The sequence below is a fragment of the Nomascus leucogenys genome, chromosome 4 (assembly GCF_006542625.1).
Source record: "Nomascus leucogenys isolate Asia chromosome 4, Asia_NLE_v1, whole genome shotgun sequence".
In the NCBI taxonomy this organism is placed as follows: Eukaryota; Metazoa; Chordata; class Mammalia; order Primates; family Hylobatidae; genus Nomascus; species Nomascus leucogenys.
The window spans coordinates 139,549,722-139,575,763 of NC_044384.1; the positions used below are offsets into that span (position 1 = coordinate 139,549,722).

At 44.2% G+C, this 26,042-nt stretch overlaps 1 protein-coding gene across 5 annotated transcripts in view; it reads right to left on the minus strand.

Annotated features, from left to right (window-relative positions):
* Positions 1-7,826: 7,826 nt before the first annotated feature.
* The window catches only part of FDFT1 (farnesyl-diphosphate farnesyltransferase 1), a 36,748-nt gene continuing 18,532 nt past the window's right edge, over positions 7,827-26,042 (minus strand). For 2 of the 5 annotated variants that reach the window (XM_003271441.4, XM_012496835.2), the window contains 5 exons: positions 25,318-25,446; positions 21,027-21,218; positions 16,830-17,006; positions 15,598-15,750; positions 7,827-8,736 (listed from right to left, as the gene is read on the minus strand). In XM_003271441.4, coding sequence (XP_003271489.1) covers positions 8,515-8,736; positions 15,598-15,750; positions 16,830-17,006; positions 21,027-21,218; positions 25,318-25,446 — 873 coding nt within the window. In that variant the 3' untranslated portion in view covers positions 7,827-8,514. The remainder of the gene's footprint in view (positions 8,737-15,597; positions 15,751-16,829; positions 17,007-21,026; positions 21,219-25,317; positions 25,447-26,042) is intronic. The other 3 variants (XM_030812370.1, XM_030812369.1, XM_012496860.2) reach the window with 2 other exon arrangements.

Sequence of the window (26,042 nt, forward strand, 5' to 3'; positions counted from 1 at the left end):
TCTATTTTTTTGTTGTTGTTGAGATGGAATCTCACTCTGTCGCCCAGGCTGCAGTGCAGTGGCACCATCTCGGCTCACTGCAACCTGCGGCCTCCTAGATTCAAGCGATTCTCCTGCTTCAGCCTCCCGAGTAGCTGGGATTACAGGCACTCACCACCATGCGTGGCTAATTTTTGTATTTTTAAGTAGATACGGGATTTCACCATGTTGGCCAGGCTGGTTTCAAACTCCTGGCGTCAGGTGGTCTGCCTGCCTCAAGCCTCCCAAAGTGCTGGGATTACAGGCATGAGCCACCGGGCCCAGCCTGTATTTTTTATCAGCCACAAATCCAGCAACAACCTGAGGATTCAGCTCATAAAATAGGCCTGGTGTCTTGGTGATCTCACATAACCAAGATGCTATCCCGTGGAGAACTGCATCCCCCTAGATGCCCTCCAGTCTTGGTTTGGGCTGGAGTCAGAGCCTGTATACAGTATTTTGAATTTGTATGCCACTGGTTTGCATTGCTGGTCAGGAACTCTCTAGTGCTTTGCATAGCCCTGGTTTAGAATCATGTTACAGCAGTTCTTGGTGTAGAGGTAACTAGAAGAACCAGCAATGATTCCACTGTCCTGCCAAGGACACACCTCAGTACTCCCCTTCCCAACTGAGGTGGTATGGGGCTAGCTCTTTCCAAAAGCACTGAAGTTTGGCTTCTGATGTGACTCAGAAGTTAGGAACCAGAAGCTACATCAAATAAGCTCTGAAAATCTGAGGAGCATTGTAGGAAAGGTTTGTTATGCTCATCATGGCACTTAAGAGATGCTTAACAAAGGATACCAAAGCCACAAATTCATAACCACTTATTCTTCCAGTTTCAACTAGAATATATTCATAACCTCAATAAAGTTCTACCTGCTCCCACACTGAGTTGATTCATTCCATGCGCACTGTCTCCCTCACCTCCATCCTATACGCACCTGCAACTCCCTCCCTGCTTCTGCATGGAGCCAGCGGGGATGTGCTGGTGAGTGACAAGGAATTTCTGGGGCCTCTCGACATCAGCTTAAGGCTTTGTTAGAAACACCTGCTGGCCGGGTGTGGTGGCTCACGCCTGTAATCCTAGCACTTTGGGAGGCCGAGGCGGGTGCATCACCTGAGGTCAGGAGTTCGAGACCAGCCTGACCAACATGGAGAAACCCCATTTCTACTGAAAATACAAAATTAGCCGGGCGCGGAGGCGCATGCCTGTAATCCTAGTTACTAGGGAGGCTGATGCAGGAGAATTGCTTGAACCCAGGAGGCGGAGGTTGCAGTGAGCCGAGATCACGCCACTGCACTCCAGCCTGGGTGACTAGCGAAAACTCCATCTCAAAAAAAATAAAAAGAAACACCTGCCTTGCGCAAAGTGTTTGTGATTGGGAAAGAGCTCAGTGTTTTAATACACCTCAGATCACCCCATTGATCATCACTTTCTCACCTCAGTTCAATAGTTTCTCCTGGATTCTTGTCCAAGTGACATGACAGGTGGAGGTAACTGCCTTTTCAGTCTTTACCTAGACTCTCCAGAGCGAATTACTCCAGAACAGAAATTAGAGTATAGGTAGGCAGTCCAACCTTTGCATTTAAAAAAATTTTTTTGAGATGGGAGTCTTGAGATCTTGGCTCACTGCAACCTCCGCCTCCCAGGTTCAAGCGATTCTCCCGCCTCAGCCTCCCGAGTAGCTGGGATTACAGTCACCACAGCTGGGATGCCACCACACCTGGCTAATTTTTGCAGTTTTAGTAGAGATGGGGTTTCACCATGTTGGCCAGTCTGGTCTCAAACTCCTGACTTCAAGTGATCCACCTGCCTTGGCCTCCCAAAGTGCTAGGATTATAGGCATAAGCCACTGTGCCCGGCTGCCACTCCTTTTAAAGAAAGCAGTAATTTGCCCTATTTAATGTGCCTCAGCCATACTCAAGTGGTCCACAGACCAAGAGCACGGCCGTCACCTGAGAGCCTGTTAGAAATGCTCATTAGAGTGTGAGAGGGCCAGACCTCTGAGCCAGAATTTGCATCTCCCCAGAACCCAGGTAGTTTCTCAGGTACATTCAAGCTCAGAATACCTTTCCAACTGCTCCCTGATTAGAAAACTGCCACAGAGCAACACATCAAAAACCTTATCCACCATGATCAAGTGGGCTTCATCCCTGGGATGCAAGGCTGGTTCAACATAAGCAAATCAATAAATGTAATCCAGCATATAAACAGAACCAAAGACAAAAACCACATAATTATCTCAATAGATGCAGAAAAGGCCTTTGACAAAATTCAACAACCTTCATGCTAAAAACTCAATAAATTGGGTATTGATGGGACGTATCTCAAAATACGAGCTATCTATGACAAACCCACAGCCAATGTCATACTGAATGGGCAAAAACTGGAAGCATTCCCTTAGAAAACTAGCACAAGACGGGGATGCCCTCTCTCACCACTCCTATTCAACATAGTGTTGGAAGTTCTGGCCAGAGCAATCAGGCAGGAGAAGGAAATAAAGGGTATTAGGAAAAGAATATCTAGAAAACCCCATTGTCTCAGCCCAAAATCTCCTTAAGCTGATTAGCAACTTCAGCAAAGTCTCAGGATACAAAATCAATGTACAAAAATCACAAGCATTCTTATACACCAATAACAGACAAATAGCCAAATCATGAGTGAACTCCCATTCACAATTGCTTCAAAGAAAGTAAAATACCTGGGAATCCAACTTACAAGGGATGTGAAGGACCTCTTCAAGGAGAACTACAAACCACTGCTCAATGAAATAAAAGAGGATACAAACAAATGGAAGAACATTCCAGGCTCATGGGTGGGAAGAATCAATATTGTGAAAATGGCCATACTGCCCAAGGTAATTTATAGATTCAATGCCATCCCCATCAAGCTACCAATGACTTTCTTCACAGAATTGGAAAAAACTAAAGTTCATATGGAACCAAAAAAAGAGCCCACATTGCCAAGTCAATCCTAAGCCAAAAGAACAAAGCTGGAGGCATCAGGCTACCTGACTTCAAAATATACTACAAGGCTACAGTAACCAAAACAGCATGGTACTGGTACCAAAACAGAGACATAGATCAATGGAACAGAACAGAGCCCTCAGAAATAATGCCACATATCTACAACCATCTGATCTTTGACAAACCTGAAAAAAACAAGCAATGGGGAAAGGATTCCCTATTTAATAAATGGTGCTGGGAAAACTGGCTAGCCATATGTAGAAAGCTGAAACTGGATCCCTTCCTTACACCTTATACAAAAATTAATTCAAGATGGATTAAAGACTTACATGTTAGACCTAAAACCATAAAAACCCTAGAAGAAAACCTAGGCAATACCATTCAGGACACAGGCGTGGGCAAGGACTTCATGTCTAAAACACCAAAAGCAATGGCAACAAAAGCCAAAATTGACAAATGGGATCTAATTAAACTAAAGAGCTTCTGCACAGCAAAAGAAACTACCATCAGAGTGAACAGGCAACCTACAGAATGAGAGAAAATTTTCACAACCTACTCATCTGACAAAGGGCTAATATCCAGAATCTACAATGAACTCAAACAAATTTACAAGAAAAAAACAACCCCATCAAAAAGTGGGCAAAGGACATGAACAGACACTTCTCAAAAGAAGACATTTATGCAGCCAAAAAACACATGAAAAAATGCTCATCATCACTGGCCATCAGAGAAATGCAAATCAAAACCACAGTGAGATACCATCTCACACCAGTTAGAATGGCCATCATTAAAAAGTCAGGAAACAACAGGTGCTGGAGAGGATGTGGAGAAATGGGAACAATTTTACACTCTTGGTGGGACTGTAAACTAGTTCAACCATTGTGGAAGTCAGTGTGGCGATTCCTCAGGGATCTCGAACTAGAAATACCATTTGAGCCAGCCATCCCATTACTGGGTATATACCCAAAGGACTATAAATCATGCTGCTATAAAGACACATGCACACTTATGTTTATTGCGGCACTATTCACAATAGCAAAGAGTTGGAACCAACCCAAATGTCCAACAACGATAGACTGGATTAAGAAATGTGGCACATATACACCATGGAATACTATGCAGCCATAAAAAATGATGAGTTCATGTCCTTTGTAGGGACATGGATGAAACTGGAAAACATCATTCTCAGTAAACTATAGCAAGGACAAAAAACCAAACACCGCATGTTCTCACTCATAGGTGGGAACTGAACAATGAGAACTCATGGACACAGGAAGGGGAACACCACACACTGGGGACTGTTGTGGGGTTGGAGGAGGGGGGAGGGACAGCATTAGGGGAGATACCTGATGTTAAATGACGAGTTAATGGGTTCAGCACACCAACCTGGCACATGGATACATATGTAACAAACCTGCACATTGTGCACAAGTGCCCTAAAACTTAAAGTATAATAACAAAAAAAAAACCAATAAACAAAAAATAGTAACATTTCAAAAAAAACCTTTAAAAAAAAAACAAAACTGCCTGAGAATTTAGGAATGCAAGCTCTTGGGCGCCCCATCAGACCTACTGTGTCAACGTCTCTGGTCCCAGCAATCCGGCAATTCTGATAGGAAGTCTGAGAACCACAGCCTTAGAACTCTGTTTCCAAAACTGCTAAGAATAACCTGGAATGCTTCTTAACATGCCTGACTCACCCTCTTCCTCCTATACACACCCCTGAGCCCCTGGGAAATGGCTCATCAGATAGAAGAAGGGGCCCTCCCGGCACTTGCCTACAGGGATCCAGAAGTTCCCATATGCAGACGTCAACCTCTTGCTCCCAACCATTGTAATTGTTTATGGTCCTAGATTCAGATGGGTTAGAGGCTCCTCTGACGAAAACTTAAAATATTCCACCATTATGTAGGAACCAAATAGACTGTATGCCAGAGATGCTATAAAATTATATTAGAAGTGGGGAGTAGAGGGTAGTGTTGCTAGAGTTAGCAAACAAATACAAGATGGCCAACTACTTTTAAATTTTCAGATACATAAGGTTGTTTGTTTATTTGTTTTTTGAGACAGAGTCTCACTCTGTCACCCAGGCTGGAGTGCAATGGCGTGATCTCGACTCACTGCAACCTCTGCCTCCTGGGTTCAAGCAATTCTTGTGCCTTGGCCTCCTGAGTAGCTGGGGCTACAGGCATGTTCCAAGCCTGGCTAATTTTTGCATTTTTAGTAGAGATGGGGTTTCACCATGTTGGCCAGGCTGGTCTCCAATTCCTGACCTCAGGTCATCCGCCCCCCTCGCCCCCTCAGAGTGCTGGGATTACAGGCGTGAGCCACCATGCCCAGCCATGCAAGCAATTTTTTTAGTCTAAACATGTCCCATGCAATATTTAGAGTGTAATTCTACTAAAAAATAAGATTGTTGCCCGGGTACGGTGGTTCACACCTGTAATCCCAGTACTTTGGGAGGCTGAGGTAGGTGGATCACCTGAGGTCTGGAGTTTGAGACCAGCCTGACAAACATGGCAAAACTCCATCTCTACTAAAAATACGAAAATTAGCCAGGCATGGTGGCATGTGCCTGTAGTCCCAGCTACTCTGGAGGCTGAGGCAGGAGAATTGCTTGAACCCAGGAGGCAGAGGTTGCATTGAGCTGAGATTGCGCCACTGCACCCTAGACTGGGCAACAGAGCAAGACTCCATCTCGAAAAAATAGAATTCTTTATCTGAAATTCAAGTTTAGCTGAGCATCCTGTTTTATGTTTTTCTTTTCTCTTATAGAATGATATTTGATATTTTATATTTATATTGAGACAGGGTCTTACCCTGTCATCCAGGCTGGAGTGCAGTGGCACAAACACAGCTCATTGCAGCCTCAACCCCTTGAGCTCAAGGGATCCTCCTGCCTCAGCCCCAACACCCTCCAAGTAGCTGAGACCACAGGTGTGAGCCACCATGCCCAGCATCCCGTATTTTATCTGGCAACCTTAGTAGAAAACACTGAGAAGGAAAACAAGCTTTCAAAGAGCTTCAGAATGGAATGAGAGCGAATACCTTTGTACAAGTCAGTGAGTAGAAAAATGTACGTAGCTTTATAGATAGAAAACATCTGAGATCAGCCAAACCACGCAGCTCAGGAAGTGGTCCCACAGGAAATGAGCGAGTCAGGAGAGAAGATTTCCACAGGCCCCACTGAGACCAAATCCCTTTCCAGCAGGTTCTTTCTGTCTTACGTGAACTTTGGCAGAATTACATCTTAGATTTCAACACACAGATTTGTAACAACCTACCCTGAAATCTCAAACCAAGTTTTGAGGCTTTAATTCCTTGGAAAATACTGTTGAGTCTAGCTCAGTGGTCCCCAAGCTTTTTGGCACCAGGGACCAGTTTTTTTTTTTTTTTTTTTTTTTTTTGAGACGAGTCTCTTTTCACCCAGGCTGAGTGCAGTGGCGATCTCAGCTCACTGCAAGCTCCCTCCCGGTTCACGCATTCCCTGCTCAGCCTCTCCGAGTAGCTGGACTACAGGCGCCCCACCCGGCTAATTTTTGTATTTTAGTAGAGACGGGTTTCACCGTGGTCTCGATCTCCTGACCTCGTGATCCCCCCCTCGCCCCAAGTGCTGATTCAAGCGTGAGCCACCGCGCCCGGCCAGGGACCAGTTTCATAAAGACAATTTTCCCAAGGACAGAAGGAGGGGAATGGTTTTGGGATGAAACTGCCACCTCAGATCATCAGGGATTAGATTCTCATAAGGAGCATGCAACCCAGATCCCTGACACGCAAGTCACACCTATGAGAATCTAACGCCGAGTGGAGCTCAGGTGGTAATGTTCACTCACCCGCCGCTCACCTCCTGCTGTGACGCCCGGTTCCTACCTAACAGGCCACAGAACAGAAGGTTTAGTGCCGGTCCTAGGCCTGGGGGTTGGGGACCCCTGGTCTGGCTGTATTCCATGTGGCAAGTTATCTCGGCTGGTGACAAATGTCTGCAGGGCTAAGCCTCAAATGAACCAATTAACTGAAGTCTCCCTGGACCCAAACTGATTTTGATGTCAGTGGTCACAGCAAGAAAGTGTGTTTACAACAATGCAAATCCAACATTGCAGCTTGAAACAACTCAAATTCAATGATTAAGCCACCATCCACCATGGGCTACAGAACAGTAGACCTTATGAGTACCGGTAGCATTAAAGGCTTCTAGAAAGTACCGAATGCCCTAGTACACCGATTCTCAACTCGAGGGTCCACAGGCCTCCTTGCCGCATTGAGCACCTCAGTGAGAGCACATCACAAGCTCTGCTGCACTGGGGTAGAGAGGAAGGTGAAACCCCCAGCAGAAGTACTGTTCTGCCCCCCAGGCCAATCATGTGAAGACAGCTTTTGCCTTTCTTAAGACCTGAATATATAAACTGGTAATTTTAAAAAACAAAACTGCTGGGGGAAAAAATTTTTTTTTTTTTTTTTTTTTTTTTTTACAATTTTTTTCTTTTTTTTGAGATGGAGTCTCGCTCTGTTGCCCAGACTGGAGTGCAGTGGCACAACCTCAGCTCACTGCAAGCTCCGCCTCCTGAGTTCACACCATTCTCCTGCCTCAGCCTCCTGAGTAGCTGGGACTACAGGCACCCGCCACCACGCCTGGCTAATTGTTTTTTATTTTTAGTAGAGACGGGGTTTCACTGTGTTAGCCAGGATGGTCTCGATCCCCTGACCTCGTGATCCACCTGCCTCGGCCTCCCAAAGTGCTGGGATTACAGGCATGAACCACCACGCTGGACCATCACCTCCATTCTTGAGCTCCAATCTTTTCCACAGTCAGGCAGGCTTTCAAGTCAACTGTACTTGACAAATGCAGAACAATTAAATTCTTTATTATAAAAATCTCAAAAATGTCCACCTTTACTGGAGGCCAGTCTTCTAAAATGGGGTCAAAGGCAATCCTGCTGTTTCTCTCTGAAAGCTAAACTCCCTTTAAATGAGAATACGAGAATACCCAGAATTTTATTCCCAGCCTTTGTGTGCAAAAGGCAGTTTGCATACTTAGGAAACATCTAACTGTTACCTAAACCATAAATATTTCTATGTACTCCATTCAACCCAATTAAAGAAAACAAAATGATGAGAAAAATAGGAGCCGAACAGAAAGAAAATTCACATCATTTTCTACTATTATGAACATTCAAATGTTGCTTCAAATTAAATACTTTTAATTATCATTCTGGCCAGGATCACACTAAATAGGATCTCATGACAGTCACATATACAGCCACTTCACCTAAACCGTGGCAATGAATGCCCTGCCATGAGCCACAAGCAGCACAGTGATCACCACCCAAAAGGACAGGTTGCTGGGGTGAGGCATCCTTTCATGTTTAGATTCTTCTCACCTGCATTTCACTTTCCTAAAGGTCCCAGCCACACAGAGTTCTTTTAGGGATTAAAGTAGGAGGAAAAAAATAAAGAGAAGTCAACATCCATCCTTAAAGAAAAAAAGTAAATCCATTTTATGGTGGACTTCAGCTACGGACAAATTTGGGATCAGTGTTCTCCAGTCTGAACATAGTCTTCTGTTACCTGGGAGAGTGTGGTCAGGTACTGCCAGCTCAGAGCAGCCAAGAGCATGACAAACGACAGGTAGATGGGGGAGTAGTGGCTTCGGGAGATCAGCTGACAGTTGGGAAGATTCTGCGTCCGGATGGTGGAGATGATCTGCCTTGTTTTACTAGAAGATGGGTCTGAGTCGGGGATTCTATGATAAATCTGTTAAAGACACAGGAAAAAATGGTAAGTGCTATGTGCCTTACATTTTCCGTGGCTACTTACAACAACCTTCCACTGGCAGGTATTTTATACCCATTTCACCAATGAGGAAAGGGAGGCTCAGAGAACATGAAAGTAACTTACCCAAAGCCATCCCAATGATAAGGCGGGGATGTCAGCCCCAGCTCATCGCAAAGCCTGTCTTCCTGAGCAAATGGGAGGCACAGGTGTGCAAACTGCACCCAGAGGCCCTGGAGAACAGCGGCTGAGCCACATTGATCTTCACATCCCCAGCACCTCACAGTGCCAGGCCCAATAAACGTCAGCATAGTTCACGCAGACCAGCACAGGCTAACATGAAGAAAGGGAAATGCTGGAAAGACTGGGCAAAAGCAGCTTAGAAACAAGATGGAACACGCGGTACAGACCATAGCTTGACAAAGGAAGATGGGAACAGAAGCACGGAGCCCTATAAGCCACCCTGGAGACCTCCCTGTGCCTGCCTCCCCACTCCTCCACAAGCCTCTGAAGTATGTGCAGAATCCATCTCTTCCCATACATCCCTAGAATTACTGCCTGAGGTTAGGACCTCAGTGCCTCTCAGATGGCTATCTCAGGTCTCCAAAGTGAGTTTGAGTCTAAGCTTGAATTCCCAAATCTACCTGTCTGCTCTACACTGTCACCAACGAGATCTCAAACCTCTGCTTGATGCCTCAGTGGCACCAGCCCTATCACCTGCAGAATAAAGCCTGACCTCTGTAATGTGTAGCGCAAGGCCACCCATGGTCCAGGCCTACTGCACCTGTCTAGTGTCATCAGCCCTTGCCCACCTCCCTCTCTACAGTCTAGTAACAATTGCTGGGCCAGGCACAGTGGCTCATGTTTGGAATCCCAGCACTTAGGGAGGCTGAGGCAGGTTGACTGCTTAAGCTCAGGCGTTTAAGACCAGCCTGGACGACACAGTGAAACCCTGTTTCTACAAAATGTACGAAAATTAGCCGGGCATCGTGGCATGCGCCTGTGGTCCCAGCTACTTGGGGACTGGGGTGGGAGGATCACTTGAGCCAGGGAGGGGGAGGCTGCAGTGATCCGAGATGCGATGCTGCTGCACACCTCTGTTCCAGTCTCATACCACTCCGTCTCTCTGGAGTGCGCCTCCCACATCCCTTCAACTGGCTCCAACCTAGGCCCCCAAGTCTCAACTTCAAGATTATGCCTTCTAGAAAATGTCTGCACCTCCAGGTTTAGCCAGGAGCCACCCCGTTGAACGTATTCTTACCTTTCCACTTACGTGGAAATAGACCATCTGTCGTTTTCACCCTGACTACACCGCACCTACTTATTCACCTTTTTATCTCCAGCCTAGCCCTGTGCTGGCACACAGCAAGCCTGCATGCCTGGCTAATTTTTGTATTTTTAATATACAGACAGGGTTTCGCCATGTTGGTCAGGCTGGTCTCAAACTACAGACCTCAAGTGATCCACCCACCTCAGCCTCCCAAAGTGCTGGGATTACAGGCGTGAACCACTCCACCCAGCCAAGACTTTTAAATATAGGCATCGATAAAGTAAAATACATAGTGATGAGAGAATTATATTAGAAGTCATCCTCCTGCCTGCCCGTGTTGCTTTACTGCTTGTCTTAGCCTTCCTCCTAAAAGCAGAACCTGAGGCAAAAGCTTGCATGCAGCCATTTATTTGGAAACAAGAGTGGAGAAATGAAACAGAAGGCAGGAAGGCCTATCAAGGGTGTGTTGAGTTGGCTTGATCTTGAGGGACCTTCAAGGAGCCTTATGAAAGGGAGCCCTGTGGAGCAGAGGGATGGCCCCGGGTTGTGGGTACCCACGTGCCAGGCAGTTCCTGCAGCTCGTCAGAAGCCCAAGGGCAGGAAGCGAGACGTCTCTGGAGCAGAAGGCAAGGTCCAGCCCTACTTGAAACTGGTTGCTACAGCAGTGGCCGAAAGCCAAGATGAGTGGCACTGACACACAGGGTCTCACGCACTACTGTTGTAAATGACCTGACTGCCCTGATGCCATCAAAAGCCATAAAATGGGCATTCACTACAATGACCCTGAGAATAGTTTATAAGGTAAGCAATGGTTTTGGTGTATAGTAGATTTTTTTTTTTTTTTTTTGAGATGGAGTCTCGCTCTGTCCCCCAGGCTAGAGTGCAGTCATGCAATCTTGGCTCACTGCAGCCTCCGCTTCCCAGGTTCACGCGATTCTCCTGCCTCAGCCTCCCAAGTAGCTGGGATTACGGGCACCTGCCACCATGCCCAACTTTTGTATTTTTTTAGTAGAGACAGGGTTTCAATCACATTAAGTCTGGCTGGTCTCGAACTCCTGACCTCAAGTGATCCGCCTGCCTCAGCCTCCCAAAGTGCTGAGATTAGAGGCATAAGCCACCATGCTCGGTGACATTTCACTTTTGAAAATTTAAGACTTACCTTCTCGGAGCAACTGTACAAGCAATGTACAAATAAAGGATGATAACATCAGCACCACAGTACACACTTATTCATTCCTGGGTTAATTCTGTGGCTCCTCTAACTGTATTTCTTCATTTTACTTTCTCATCTACTTGTATTTTGTTATCCTGTTGTACTTAGAACCATAAGCCATCTTCTATCTTTTTGGGAAAAAAGATTTACTTACTTGGAATCGATCGCTGACACCCAAGTGAATAAACACAACAAACAAACAAAAACCCTTTTAGAGAACTCCAAGAGCACTTTCACATGCCCCTCCAGGAGACGAGTAAGGTGAATAAATGAAGAGAAATCTTGGTTGTGATGGTCCCTGGTAATACAGATACTCAAAACTTTTGAGTCCTTTGTTGATCATTTCTAATATATAAGCATGACAGCACAACGGGAAGAGCTGCAGTCACTGGTACTCAGACGTGGACTTACCTACAACACAGCCGGTAAGGCCAAAGGGACCTTCTAGATGCTTCATTGCTAGCCCAAACCCCACTCTCCATTTACCTGAAGGCTCACAGTAGGTTTTTGCAAACTCAATTATTCAGGTCTTAAAAACCTACCAGCCTCAGTCAAGGTGTTACATCTGCTTGTCAAGGACAGGTCATAGCACACTTTTCATCTACATGCCCGGCATAGAGTTGAAGCCAAATACTTGCGGGGTTTGAGAAAGGGCCTTACTCTGTTGCCCAGGCTGGAGTGCAGTGGTGCCATCTCAGCTCACTGCAGCCTCCACCTCCCAAGTGCAAGCGATTCTCATGTCTCAGGCTCCCAAATAGCTGGGATTACAAGTGTGCACCACCACGCCTGGCTAAATGTTGTATTTTTAGTAGAGACAGGGTTTTGCCATATTGGCCAGGCTGGTCTCGAACTCCTGACCTCAAGTGATCTGCTTGCCTCAGCCTCCCAAAAGTGTTAGGATTACAGGCGTGAGCCACAGTGCCGGGCCTGATGATTAAATGACACAGGCTCCTATAAATGTTTACTGGACTGAAATAAGCTCTTGTGCAATGCTGTGCTACAGCAGCTCCTCTGTGAGTCCATGTGGTACTTCCAGGTCTCAGCAGTTCTACTTACAACAGCAGAATATGGAATCAGCTTGATAATCATTTAAAATTCTCATCTATGAACATCTAAGCTTCCATTAAAGCAAAAACATCATTTGGGAAAAAAAAGGCAGATTCTGATTCGATAGGTTTGGGTGGGGGCTGGATGTCTAACAGGCTCCCAGGTGATTCCTGGCAGCTGCTGGCTGGGGACCATCCTTGAGCAGCGAGGCACCTGGGGCTCAAACAGCCTGATGATTCTCTGACTTCACCACAGGAGGGCACAGGAAGTGTGCAGAGACACGAACAAGATTCTCCCTGCCAAGGAATTCACCTTGGCAGAGAGGGGAATGGGGGTTTCTGGCTGTTTGGCTGAGCATTTATTTCTATCCCAAAATAGCAGGTTGATCTTCTCCCCAGCTGACAGCATCCAGCCTGGTTTGAAGCGGAGGCTGCTCCAGAGTAGGGTGAGGGCCCTGCAGAGCACGGCCACCTGCTCGGGAAGACCTCACTGAGCATTGGAGACGCATGAGGAGGTCCCCTGGCAAGTCCCTTCCAGGTGCATGCTCGCCACAACACTAAGTCCAGAGATCGGACAGAGTCAGCGTTTCTTCCTTTCTTACTACAAAGGACAGACTTGGTCAGCAAGGAGAAATAGGATCAATGTTAGTATCTGGACACCAGCAAGAGGCCAGACGACTTGTGGCTTCATACAAAATGTTTTCATTTAAAACTTTACTTGTAAAATGTCGTTACTGCTGAAACTAAAACCATTAACAGGTTCTACTGCTTAAGACTTAGAAATCTTCAAAGATTTCTCTAAATCAACTTAAGTATTAATATTAACATTTCTCCCCAAATGCATTGAGTTTTACTAGAATAACTTTAAACAAAACAACTGATGCCCTAAGTCAGAAGTCAGCAAACCTCTTATTCAAGGGCCAAAAAATATTTTTAGCTTTACAAGTCATCCCCTGTTGCAGCTCCTCAACTCGGCCGTTACACTGCCAAGCAGCCACAGAAGACAGAAGCCAATGGGTGTGGCTGTGTTCTGATAAAATTTATTCACAAAAACAGGGCTCAGTAAACTGCAAGTTGTCCACCTTTGCCCTCAAACTATGAATTACAACCAGGATTTAATTCCAATAGTTAAGGAAAAACCAAATAAATCTGAATTTTAATATACTAATGGAATTGGCCACAAAGTGTTTAAAAATTGGTTTCTAAAACTAGTGATCAGAATAAAACTGCAAAACCAAAACACTCTGAACTACTTACTACATAAAATGTTTCTAATTTATATAAAATGAACAAATAGTGCTTAATATGGCAGGATTCCATTTAGAAAGGGTAGTTGAACCCCTTAGAATTGGGGTTAACATCATGGATTCTGATGTCAGACAGACCTGGGTTCAAATTATGACCCTAGCCATGAGACTAGGGCCTCAAGTTTCCCTGAGATTACTCCTACCCACATACTCGGTCACTACCCCAGGCACATAACTCAAAATAAGTCCTGGCTACATGGCAAACTGGAGAGTCTCATTGGTAGCAATTTTTTTGGTCACTCGCTGAATACTTCCATCTAGTGACTACAAAACTTTAGGATTTTTAAAAGCGATTTGGTCTTCCCTTAGACTTCTATAGGTGCCTCTGATAGAAGTTCTGGACATCAGCATTTCTGTGTCAGATAGAAGGTAGGGAGGAAACATAAGAAGAATGTGCAATATGCAAGATAAATCAGAGATAGCTATTTTGTATAATTCTATGTAGATGAAAACACTGTTAAAAACCACATTCCTATAAACGCATAACAAGGGGACTAGACGGATGTACAAAACCATGAACAATGGTAACCTCTGGGGAGAGAGCTCAGGCAAAGGAAGAATGATGAGGGTCTTGTATGTTTTTATAAAGTCTACAGTGTTTCAATCTCAACAGGATCACACCTGAGGATCACAGCATCATCCTGGGCCTCTACTCACCAGATGCCAGTAGCACCAGACTCCTGCCGGTTAGGACAATCAAAAATGTCTCCAGACATTGGCCAATGTCCTCTGGGGGGCGAGGAGCAAATGACCTCCATTTACAAACCACTGCTCTAGAGCCTAGAGATTACTAGAGATTACAGAGACATTTGGTCTCTAAGAAATATTTTTTTTTTTTTTTTTTGAGACAAAGTCTCACTCTGTCACCCAGGCTAGAGTGCAATGATGAAATTACATAGCTCACTGTAGCCTCGACCTCCCAGGCTCATGTGATCCACCTGCCTCAGCCTCCTGAGTAGCTGGAACCACAGGCATGCACCACCCATGACAATTTTTAAATTTTTTGTAAAAATGGGGTCTTGCTATGTCGCCCAGGCTGGTCTTGAATTCCCGGCCTCAAGTGATCCTCCCACCTTGGTCTCCCAAAGTGCTGGGATTTCAGGAGTGAGCTACTGTGCCTGGCCAGAAATAAACTTTTTGAACCTAGTCAAATACTAGAGATTTGACCTGAAAAGGTATGTTTTCTTTTTTTTTTTTTGAGACGGAGTCTTGCTCTCTTGCCCAGGCTGGAGTGCAGTGGCGCAATCTCAGCTCACTGCAAGCTCTGCCTCCCGGGTTCACGCCATTCTCCTGCCTCAGCCTCCCGAGTAGCTGGGACTACAGGCGCTCGCCACCACGCCCGGCTAATTTTTTTTTGCATTTTTAGTAGAGACGGGGTTTCACCGTGGTCTCGATCTCCTGACCTCGTGATCCACCCGCCTCGGCCTCCCAAAGTGCTGGGATTACAAGCGTGAGCCACCACGCCCAGCCGTATGTTTTCTTTTTATAGGATGGTTTTGGTATTTGAAATGACATTTTCCAAAAAAAATTTAGGAAATAATTGCAACTTGATGGCTTTCCTTGGCCTAAATTCCCTACTGTGATTTTTCAATTGAGGCCTGTGGCATAAGGAAAGTACCAGACTAGGTGTCAGAACACACGGACGGGAGCCAGAGATCCACTCAATCACGCACTGCATCAGCACAAACAAGCTTCAACCTCACATTCGTCACCAGGAACAAGAAGCTTGGTTGGCCTCCTGCATCATCTTGCAGCTCAAAATCTATGACTCTACTCAGGGGCTCCATCCTACAGCCTTGCTCCATTTATCTCCTCTCACCAGGGTACTACACAGCAGTGAGCAATCTGCTCGACTCCTGTGCATAGATTTTTTTTCCTTATAAAGGATATCAATTCCTGTCTCTTTAGGTCATAGGACAGAGCATGTTTGGATATTAGATGAAATATTGACATTACTAAATCATGAAAGTAGCTACAAATTATCCAAGTAGTTAAATAAAAACCCACCTCTTCCATATACTGATATATGATGGCTTTGACAGCTGGCATATTGGTGGCATCCATCATCAGGGTCACTGCTTGCCCTTTCCGAATCTTCACTGCCCCTTTGAACACCTGCTGGTTATTATAACAGGCAGCCAAAGTGGCAATGGCCATCACCTACAGAGAAGAAGAAGAGAGGGGAAAAAAGAAGAGATGATGTTGTAAGCTATCATTATCACAAAAAGGTAAGAAAGCCTTCTGTTGAATGGGTAACTGCTAACTGCTAATCAACTAAGATGTAATTAACCAAGAAAAAATACCCACGAAGAATGTATGTCAAGATTTTTACCTTCCCCACTCCTCCCTTTCTCTACAACACACAGAATTAAGCAGTCTAAAACAATTCTATAGTTTAGCCACAGAAGTTCCATTTTATTTGGAAAAAGCAAACACGAGTAAATCCAACATTTTCCATGCTACAGCAATGGATTATCAGATCTGAAATATGTATTTCAAAATAATATATGGGAAGAATTTTCTATTGTACTTGTTTTTCTATTTTTTCCTACAACAAACGTAATCATTATATATTTAAAACTAATGCCAGGGGGAGAACAACAGAAGGGGATTAATTTCCTGTGCTGAAAGGTAAAAAGTATTTCTAGGTAAATGGAAACATAAGACAGGGATATAGATTTTACTTTCAACCACCATTTGAAGTTGGTCATTAGAACAAGATCAAACCAAGTTCCCAAATCAGTTAAATGCTGTTACTTTGTTCATTTATTTGCAGTAGTTTCTGAAACACTTGGTAAAGGCAATTAAAAAGTGTAAGTTCCTAGCATACTGAGGGGCTAGGTCTACAGAACCAGGTTCTTTTTATCCTGGGTCTAGGAAAAGGACAGCAATAATTAGGTGCTTAATGAAGACTTTTAATGGTAACAGCTTCAACCCATGTTTTACCCAGCACTCCCCATAAATCTAGGCCAAAGACCTTGACTTAACTGTGAGGATAGGAACCTAACTAGTTTAGGATAGCTGTAGAAATGAGTAAATCCAGAAAGAAGGTTCTGAAAAGAAGCAGGCTTAACCTCAAGGCTGAGCTGAGAGGGGTGCTATGAAACTCCCAGCACAATAAACTGGAGTCATCTCTTTTTAAGGAATCATATCTTTGAACACAGCACAGCAAAATCCACCCTTACTCCTACCCCACTCCCTTTAGCCCCATATCCACCCAGAGGAGCCCCGTTCCCTACCTGTGGAATAGCACAGAAGTTAAACACACTCTGGTTTCTGAGTCTCGAAAGGTAGGTGATGACATCTGGGATGTGGTGCAGTGCATTGGTTATAAGTTCATTCAGGCACTGCACAGCCAAGTCAATATTCTCCGGCTTAGTAAAATCCCCTAACTTCTTAACATACCTGCTCCAAACCTAGACAGATAAGATTAAGAAACAGGTCAGCGTGTACATAGGGGAGAATTTACAAACGATATTAATATTAAAGGGTCTTTGTGCATAAGAACTATGATACAGGCTGGGCGCAGTGGCTCACACCTGTAATCCCAGCACATTGGGAGGCCGAGGAGGGTGGATCACGAGGTCAGGAGTTAAAGACCAGCCTGGCCAAGGTGGTGAAACCCTGTCTCTACTAAAAATACAAAAGTTAGCAGGGCGCGGTGGCAGGCGCCTGTAATCCCTGCTACTCAGGAGGGTGAGACAGAAGAATCGCTTGAACCTAGGGGGCGGAGGTTGCAGTGAGTCGAGATCCCGCCATTGCACTCCAGCCTGGGTGAAAGAGAGAGACTCGGTCTCAAAAAAAAAAAAAAAAAAAAAAAAACTATGATATACAGTAAAGTCTCTTAGCTGCAGACACATCTTTCACCAAGATCAAGTTCACTTTAAGCTCCATGCAATAGCTATTTCTGACTAGCAGTAAGGGTCCAGTTGCAACCTAGGAGTGAGTTATGTATTGGGAAGCATGTCCCTAGGGACAATTAGGTGCAACACTGCACTACTTGGACGAACTCAGCCTAAAGAGGCTCCTGTTAGAGCTATTGGTCGACTTCTGAAAAAAAAAATAACCCAATATACAAAAACAGTTATAATTGCACTGCAGACTAAACAGTAAACATTCTAAAGATGGCCAGGCCTCCAAATAATGACTAATATTATATTCCTACTCTGGTAAGAATGCTGCTGAAAGGCATACCTGGGAAATGAGCTGAGTCTATCCTCTAAGTGTATTACCTCCCTCAATCCTGGTAACTTGAAAGTAAAATAAAACCTTTAATTCTAACAGTGGGATTCAGCGTGATGATTTTTAATGATATTATTTAGAGGATTCTCTGAAGCTAGCAAAAGTTCTGGAAAGATAGTGTTGATGGTTATAGAACATCATTAATGTACTTAATGCCACTGAATGACACACTTAAAAATAGTTAAAATGGCAAATTCTCTATTATGTACATTTATTAAAAATAATAAAATGTTAAGTATATATACATACAGTTAAAAAGAGATAAACAAGAAGAGCTGGTGAAACTGGAACTCTCACACTGCTGACAGGAATGTAAAATGGTGGAGCGACCTTGGAAAAGCGTCTGGCAGCTCCTCACAAGGTTCGAGTTGCTGTACGAACCAGCAATTCCACTTCTCAGTATAGACCCAAGAAACAGGAAAACACACATCCACACAAAACCTTATATGCAAATGTACACAGTACTATTCACCATAGCCAAAAAAATGGAAAGAACCCAAATATCCTTCAACTGATGAATGGACAAATGTGGTCTATCCACACAGTGGAATATTACTGGGCAATAAAAAGGAATAAAGCACTGATGCAATGCCCCAGCATGGAAGAGCCCTGAAAACACACTAGCAAAATAAGCCAATCACCTAGGAACACATACGGCATGATTCAACTACTATAAAACGTCCAGAACCTTTACTAAGCATTCTGTGCTAGCAGTTCATCTCATTTTATACACACCACCACCCTGTGGTAGAAATGATTCTATTTTACAGATAAAGGAAGTGAATGAGAAGAGCAGGGCTCTGCTCCCGTGTGTGCAGGACAGTGTGGCTCATGCTCATGAATCACATGCCCGTGGCTGACGTTCTGTATGGGAGACAATGGAACAGTGGTCAGGTGCTGGCCTAGGAGCCAGGAGACTGAGACTCCACTTCCAAGGCAGCCACTGCCTCACTGTGCATCCCCAGACAATCTCCTTCCCTTCTCTGAGCCCTGTCGTCTGCAAAAGAGGGGTAGACAAGAGTGGTTTCTCAACCCTGGCTGCACACGAGTCACCTAGGAAACTTAAAAGGCCATGTCTGAGCTCAGGGTAGTGTTTTGGTTTTGTTTTGTTGTTGTTGTTTTTTTATTTTTTTGAGACAAGGGTCTTGCTCTGTCACCCAGGCTGCTAGAATGCAGTGGTGTGATCATGGTTCACTGCAGCCTTGAACTCCTAGGCTCAGGCAATCCTCCTGCCTCAGCCTCCCAAGGAGCGAGAACTATAGGGGCGTGTCACTATACCCAGCTAATTTTTAAATTTTTTTTTTCTTTTTTAAATGGAGTGTCTCATCAGCCTCCCAAATAGCTGGCACTACAGGCGTATGCCACCACACTTGGCTAATTTTTGTAATTTTAGTAGAGACGGAGTTTTGCCATGTTGGCCAGGCTGGTCTCAAGCACCTGACCTCAACTGATCCACTCACCTGGGCTTCCCAAAGTGCTGGGATTATAGGTGGGAGTCACTGTGCCCGGCCAGTTTTTACTTTTTTTTTTTTTTTTTTTTTTAAAGAGATAAGGTCTCACTACGTTGTCCAGGCTGGTCTCAATATCCTGGCTTCAGTGATCTTCACGCCTTGGCCTCCCAGTGTTGAGATTACAGGCGTGAGCCACCTCGCCCAGCCCCCAGGGTAGTTTAAATGTGAATTTTTCTTAGGAGTAAGACTCAGCATCTTTTCAGAGTTTTAATAATCACCTGTGTGTCTCTTCCTGTGAACAATCTGTTCTTATCTCCTTACCCATTTTTCTATGGGGCAGTTGGTCTTTTTCTTAACTTTAAGAAGTTATTTTTATATTAGGAATATGAACCCTTTATCTGCTCTATGAATTGCAAATATTGTTTCCCTCTTTGTCACTTCTTTTTTCTCGAGATGGTTTCATTCTGCCATCTAGGCTGGAGTGCAGTGGTGTGATTATAACTCAATACAACCTTGAGCTCTTGGGCTCAAGGGATCCTTGTGCCTCAGCCTCCCGAATAGCTAGGAATACAGGTGCATGCCAACATGCCCAGTTAATTTTTTAAATTTAGTTTTATTTTTTCTACTTAATTTTTATTTTTGCTCTCTTTCAGCAGAATCATTTTCTAACAATTTTTTATAGAGATGGTGTCTTGCTGTGTTGCTCAGGCTGGTCTTGAACTCCTGGCCTCAGCACTGGGATTACAAGTATGAGACACCACACTTGGCCTCACCCGTCTTTTTAAAATTTTAAAGTACTTGGCTGCGGGAAACAATTTTATGGAAAGCAAAAGGTAAATGCTGGAATAAATTCAGGAAACAGTGATAAAATTTTCTAGTTTCCTTCTGAACAAAATCAGTATCAAAACCTCTGTTGCCTGTCCATGTTTTAATTAAGTTAAAGATCAACCCTTGTCCCTTATTACAGACACCTGGAGTTTCTGTCTACCTGGCATCCCTTTCCCCTTCTTGCCACGGAATTCTTTGGGGGAAATCCAATGTGTGTGTACTGTGCAGACATAATCCAGGTGAGGCCAGAGAACTCGGCTGTAGAGCAACAGTAACTGATTCAGGGCTGAGCAGAACCAAGACCCTCCTGTTTTTCTTTGTGAGACGGAATCTCACTGTCGCCCAGGCTGGAGTGCAGTGGCACGATCTGAGCTCACTGCAATCTCTGCTTCCTGGGTTCAAGTGATTCTCCTGCCTCAGCCTCCCAGGTAGCTGGGATTACAGGCGCATGCCACCATGCCCGGCTAATTTTTGTATTTTTTGGTAAAGACAGGGTTTCACCATGTTGGCCAGGCTGGTCTCGAACTCCTGACCTCAGGTGATCCGCCCACCTTGGCCTCCCAAAGTGTTGGGATTACAGGCGGAAGCCACTGCGCCAGGCCGAACAAAGCCCTTCCTAAGAACTTTTTGTTAAGCTAGTGCACATGGGTTATCATATCCACCACTTGGAGAAAGACTGTCTGAAAGGAAGCAAGGACAGCAAGGCATGAATATACTGATTACACGGTATAAATAGTGGGATTCAGCCAGTCTACCTGAAGCAAACTCATCCCAACCTATCCTATTTTCCACATCCCCTTATGTTGCCTGGGGGAGGTCTGACTTGTTTTTCTGTCACTCGCAACCACAAGAGTTAAATGATTTTTCAGAGAATGTCTAAAGTTATTTTCCCCCAAAATACCCTGAATCTGTTACCTCTTGAGGCCAAAACTCTCTTCCTTCTTGCTGGTCTTCCAGATAGTCACGAATGATGTTTGTTTTCTGCAGAAACAGGCCCATAGAGTTGGCACGTTCTGTATCTTCACCAACTAAGGGGTCTTCAAATTCTGAGGCCGAGAAAAGACGGGAAAGGCCAATTCCTACCAGCCCAGCAACATAGTGGCAGTACTGTAAGAGATGATTTTTAAAGTACTTTAATAATGGAATTTTTACTGAAGGGAACACACTAGAGATCATTAGCTTCAAAAAAGCAGGTTCGAAACAGAATGGGCAAGAATGCATTTTGATTTTAAAATACAAATATACATACCAGGATTTAAAAAACATCCAAGAAGGATGTGCTCAAAAGATTTAACAGCAGTCTCTGGCTGATGGGAATGTGATGTTTTTATTTTTTACTTGTATTTTTCTAAATTTCTACAATGCACATGTACTGCTACTATAATAAAAGGCTATTAAAAAAACTAGTAAACTTTTTTATTTTTTTTGAGATGAAGTCTCATATATGGCCCACGCTAGACTCAACTCCTGGACCCAAGCAATCTTTCTGCCTCAGCTTCCCAAACAGCTGGGATTGTAGGCAAATACCACCGTGTCTAGCTGTACAATTTTTTTTTTTTTTTTTTTTTTTGAGATCAGGTCTCACTGTCACCCAGGCTGGAGTGCAGTGGCACAATCTTGACTCACTGCAACCTCTGCCTCTTGGGTTCAAGTGATTCTCCTGCCTCAGCCTCCTGAGTAGCTGGGATTAAAGCGCCCACCACCACATCCAGCTAATTTTTGTAGTTTTAGTAGAGATGGGGTTTCATCATGTTGGCCACGCTGGTCTTGAACTCCTGACCTCAACTGGTCTGCCCGCCTTGGCCTCCCAAAGTGCTGGGATTACCGGCCCAAGACACTGTGCCCGGCCTAGCTTTACAATAAAGTTTTTGATACATAAAACTGTGAGAGAAGGCAACGATAAAAGATGGAATATTCTGGTAACAGGAACTAAGACAATACTAACTATAGTTTAATCTTTTTTTGACCAATCTGAAAACATTTGAAGATCTGCAGGCCCTCAAAATCATCATTATATGAAAGAACAAATAACTATTATATGTTCTTGACAATGTTTTAAGAACTCTGCACATTCAGATGGGCACGATGGCTCATGCCTGTAATCCCAGCACTTTGGGAGGCTGAGATGGGCAGATCAAGAGGTCAGGAGATCCAGACCATCCTGGCTAACACGGTGAAACCCCGTCTCTACTAAAAATACAAAAAATTTAGCCGGCCTGCTGGCGGCTGCCTATAGTCCCAGCTACTCAGAAGGCTGAGACAGGAGAATGGCATGAACCAAGGAGGTGGAGCTTCCAGTGAGCTGAGATAGCACCACTGTACTCCAGCCTGGGTGACAGAGCGAGACTCCATCTCACAATAACAAAAACAACAGAAAAAACAGAACTCTACACATTCAATCCTCACAAACATTTTATCAGGTACATAGCATTATGATCTCCATTTCAGATGAGGAAACTGAGGCACCAAGAAATCAATTAACTTGCCCAACATTGCCACGTGAGAAAAAAAATCAGCCAGGCACGGTGGCACATGCCAGTGGTCCCAATTACTCAGGAAGCTGAAGTAGGAGGGTCGCTTGAACCCAGGAAGGTTCAAGGGGCTGCCATGTCTGTGGCAGGGGCTAAGGGTTCAAAACTAGGTAGTCTGACCTAAGTGTCAGGCTTTAACAACTTTGCTAAAACTTCCCTGTTTTTTCTTTTTAGTTTTTCTTTTAGAGACAGCGAAACTTCCCCTCTCTCAACAGAGATTTCAGTAAATGCAACTCTTGATTGTCAAATACTTTTTTTTCCATGACAGCAATTTGTCAAAAGCTATCCTCCTCTGAAATGGGTATCCTAAGACAACTTAACGCAATATCCACGTACAATAATTGTCTATTAGTTAACTTAAGGAGCAAAAGTAAAGAAGGCAAGCTCTGGAGTGTCATTTGGAAGGGTAAAAGTTAGGCAATGATCAAAGTTCACGCCTGTAATCCCAGAATTTTGGGAGGCTGTGGAGAGGGGATTGCTAGAGCCCAGGAGTTTTAGCCAGCCTGGCCAACAAAGCAACACCTCATCTCTGTAAAAAATTTTTAAAAGGCTGGGAGGCTAAGGCAGGTGAATCGCTTGACCCCAGGAGCTCAAGACCAGCCTAGGCAACATGATGAAACCAAAAAATTACAAAAATTAGCCAGGCGTAGTGGTGTGTACCCATAGTCCCAGCTAATCAGGAGGCTGAGGTGAGAGGACTGCTTGAGCAGAGGAGGTCGAGGCTGCAGCGAGCCTTGATCATGCCACTGCACTCCAGCCTGGGTGACAGAGCAAGACACTGTCTCAAAAATCATAAAAATTAAAATAAATTAGCCAGGCATGGTGGCAACGTGCCTGTGGTCCCAGTTACTGAGAAGGCTGAGGCAAGGAAGACTGCTTGAGCCCAGAAGGTCAAGGCTGTCTTGTCTGCGCCAGTGCATTCCAGTCTGGGTGACAGAGTGAGACCCTGTCTCAAAAAAAAAGTAGTCTCTGACTGAAAGTAATACAAAGCCGGAGAATAATCAGGGGGCGGAATGAACAGGCGAAGAGAAAGCACTTGAAATTTGTTCTAGGAGAAACGTAACATGAAAAGAGTAAAATCTTGCTCAAATTAGGTAGAAAGAAATTAGCTTTGGACAGCTATACAAAAATCTTAAAAAGAATTACTAGAAATTTTTAAAAAATTAGTCTATCTATAGTACTATCCAAAAATATATTTTAAGATAATAGTTTTTTTGGTAGAAATACTCCTAAAATGGAGACTTATATAATTCATCTTCCTCCAAAGTAGAAGAAAAAAAATAACTCCTTGAAATATTTGGCTGGTGCAGTAGCTCATGCCTATAATCCCGACATTTGGGAGGCCGGAGTGGGGAGACTGTCTGATGCCAGGAGTTTGAGACAAGCCTGGCCAACATGGCAAAACCCTCTCTCTACAAAAAAAGTACAAAAATGAGCCTGGTATGGTGGCATGCACTGCAGTTACAGCTACCCGGTAGGCTGAGGTGGGAGGATCACTTGAGCCCAGGAGGTTGAGGCTGCAGTGAGCCGTGATCACACCACTACACACCAGCCTGGATGACAGAGTAAGACCCTGTCTCAAAAAAAATTTTTTTTAATTCAATTTTATCTGATCAGAACTTCTATTCAACAACCTATAATTAAGTTTCCTGAATAAATCTGCACAACAGAAAATGAGTTAATATCATAACCAGTGCTGGTTCTTGGCCAGAACTTTTAACTTCAACTTTATTTTCTTTCAGATGGGGTCTTGCTCTGTCACCCAGGTTGGAGTGTAGCGGCACAATCATGGCTCACTGCAACCTTGAACTCTTGGGCTCAAGCAATCCTCCCACACCTCAGCCTCCAGAGTAGCTGGGACCATAGGCACATGCCACCAATGCCCCGCTAATTTTTTAATATTTTTGAAAGATGGGGTCTCGCTATGTTGCTTAGGCTTGTGTCTAACTCCTGGGCTCAAATGATCCTCCCACCTCAGCCTCCCAAAGTGCTAAGATTACAGGTAAACCATGGTGCCCAGCTAACTTCACCTTAAGCGCAGAAACTGATTTCCAGCACTCATTGTATGCTGCTAACTTGGGAAGCACAAACCAGCAGTTCCAAAGATATTGCTGTCAAGTTTTGAGGTTTGAAAAATTAAGAGTCCCAAGACCTTGGACCTACACTGACTTGGTGACTATGTAGCAGCATCTTTTTGGAGATCCTAATTTAAGCACAGTTAAAGGTATCAAATACATCAACGCTTTAGATGTCTGAAATGTCTTTGCCTGCTAAATTTGACTGGCTTTAAAATAAATAAATAAAATGTCTTTGCTTCCACAGAAGTGATGAGTAACTCTTGCAAACACCATTCCTATGAAAAATAGGCAAGACTCCTAACCCTACCTTATGTTTTGATGTGTAGTTTAATCTTCATGGTCGATTACATCCCTTTGTCTAGATAAACACTTCTCTCCAGTCCCCTACTCCTAGCCTGGCTGATATCCTACATAGCTGCTGGTTTGGAATTAACTCTGGAATAAAGTGTTTATGACGAGACATTCAACCTAAACAGATGAATTGTAAAACCAGAGAGGCTGGAAGTACTGGACAACTTTTCTGGTTCTGAGCTTCACTATGACGACTGCCAGCTCTGTCTAATACGTCACACACAGACACTGTCTTATGAGACTAACCTTGTCCCACTCCTGTTCAGAGGTCACATGCTTATCCAAAAACTCTGCCATCCCAGTTCCCATTCTCCGGCAAATGTCGGCAATCACTGTTTGGTATTTCTCAGCCAGATTTCTAAACTCGAGGGAGATCTGAAATGGAAACCGTAAAAACAGAAATCATGAAATATGTACAGACATGGCACCAAAGATCACAAGGCAAACAATGGTGGAATTAAGGAATTAATTATGCCTCTGCAATGGTTCATCTATAAGCCTAACTTAGGTCATACTTTTTTTTTTTTTTTCTGAGATGGAGTCTCACAATGTTGCCCAGGCTGCAGTGCAATGGCGTGATCTCAGCTCACTGCAAACTCTGCCTCCCAGGTTCAAATGATTCTCCTGCCTCAGCCTCTCCAGTAGCTGGGATTACAGGCATGCACCACCACGCCCAGCTAATTTTTGTATTTTTAGTAGAAATGGGGTTTCACCATGTTGGCCAAGCTGGTCTCAAAGTCTGGACCTCATGATCCACCAGCCTTGGCCTCCCAAACTGCTGGGATTACAGGCATAAGCCACTGTGTCCGGCCTCATGTTTCTTATTTCATAAATTTTATAAATATTAAAATAGAAGCGTCTAAAAATGCTAATGTTTCTAGATTCAAAAGAAGATGCAAAGTCTCACTACACATTTCATCTTTCCAATGTATAATGAGATGCTTCAACACAAAGCTGGGTATAAAAATTTT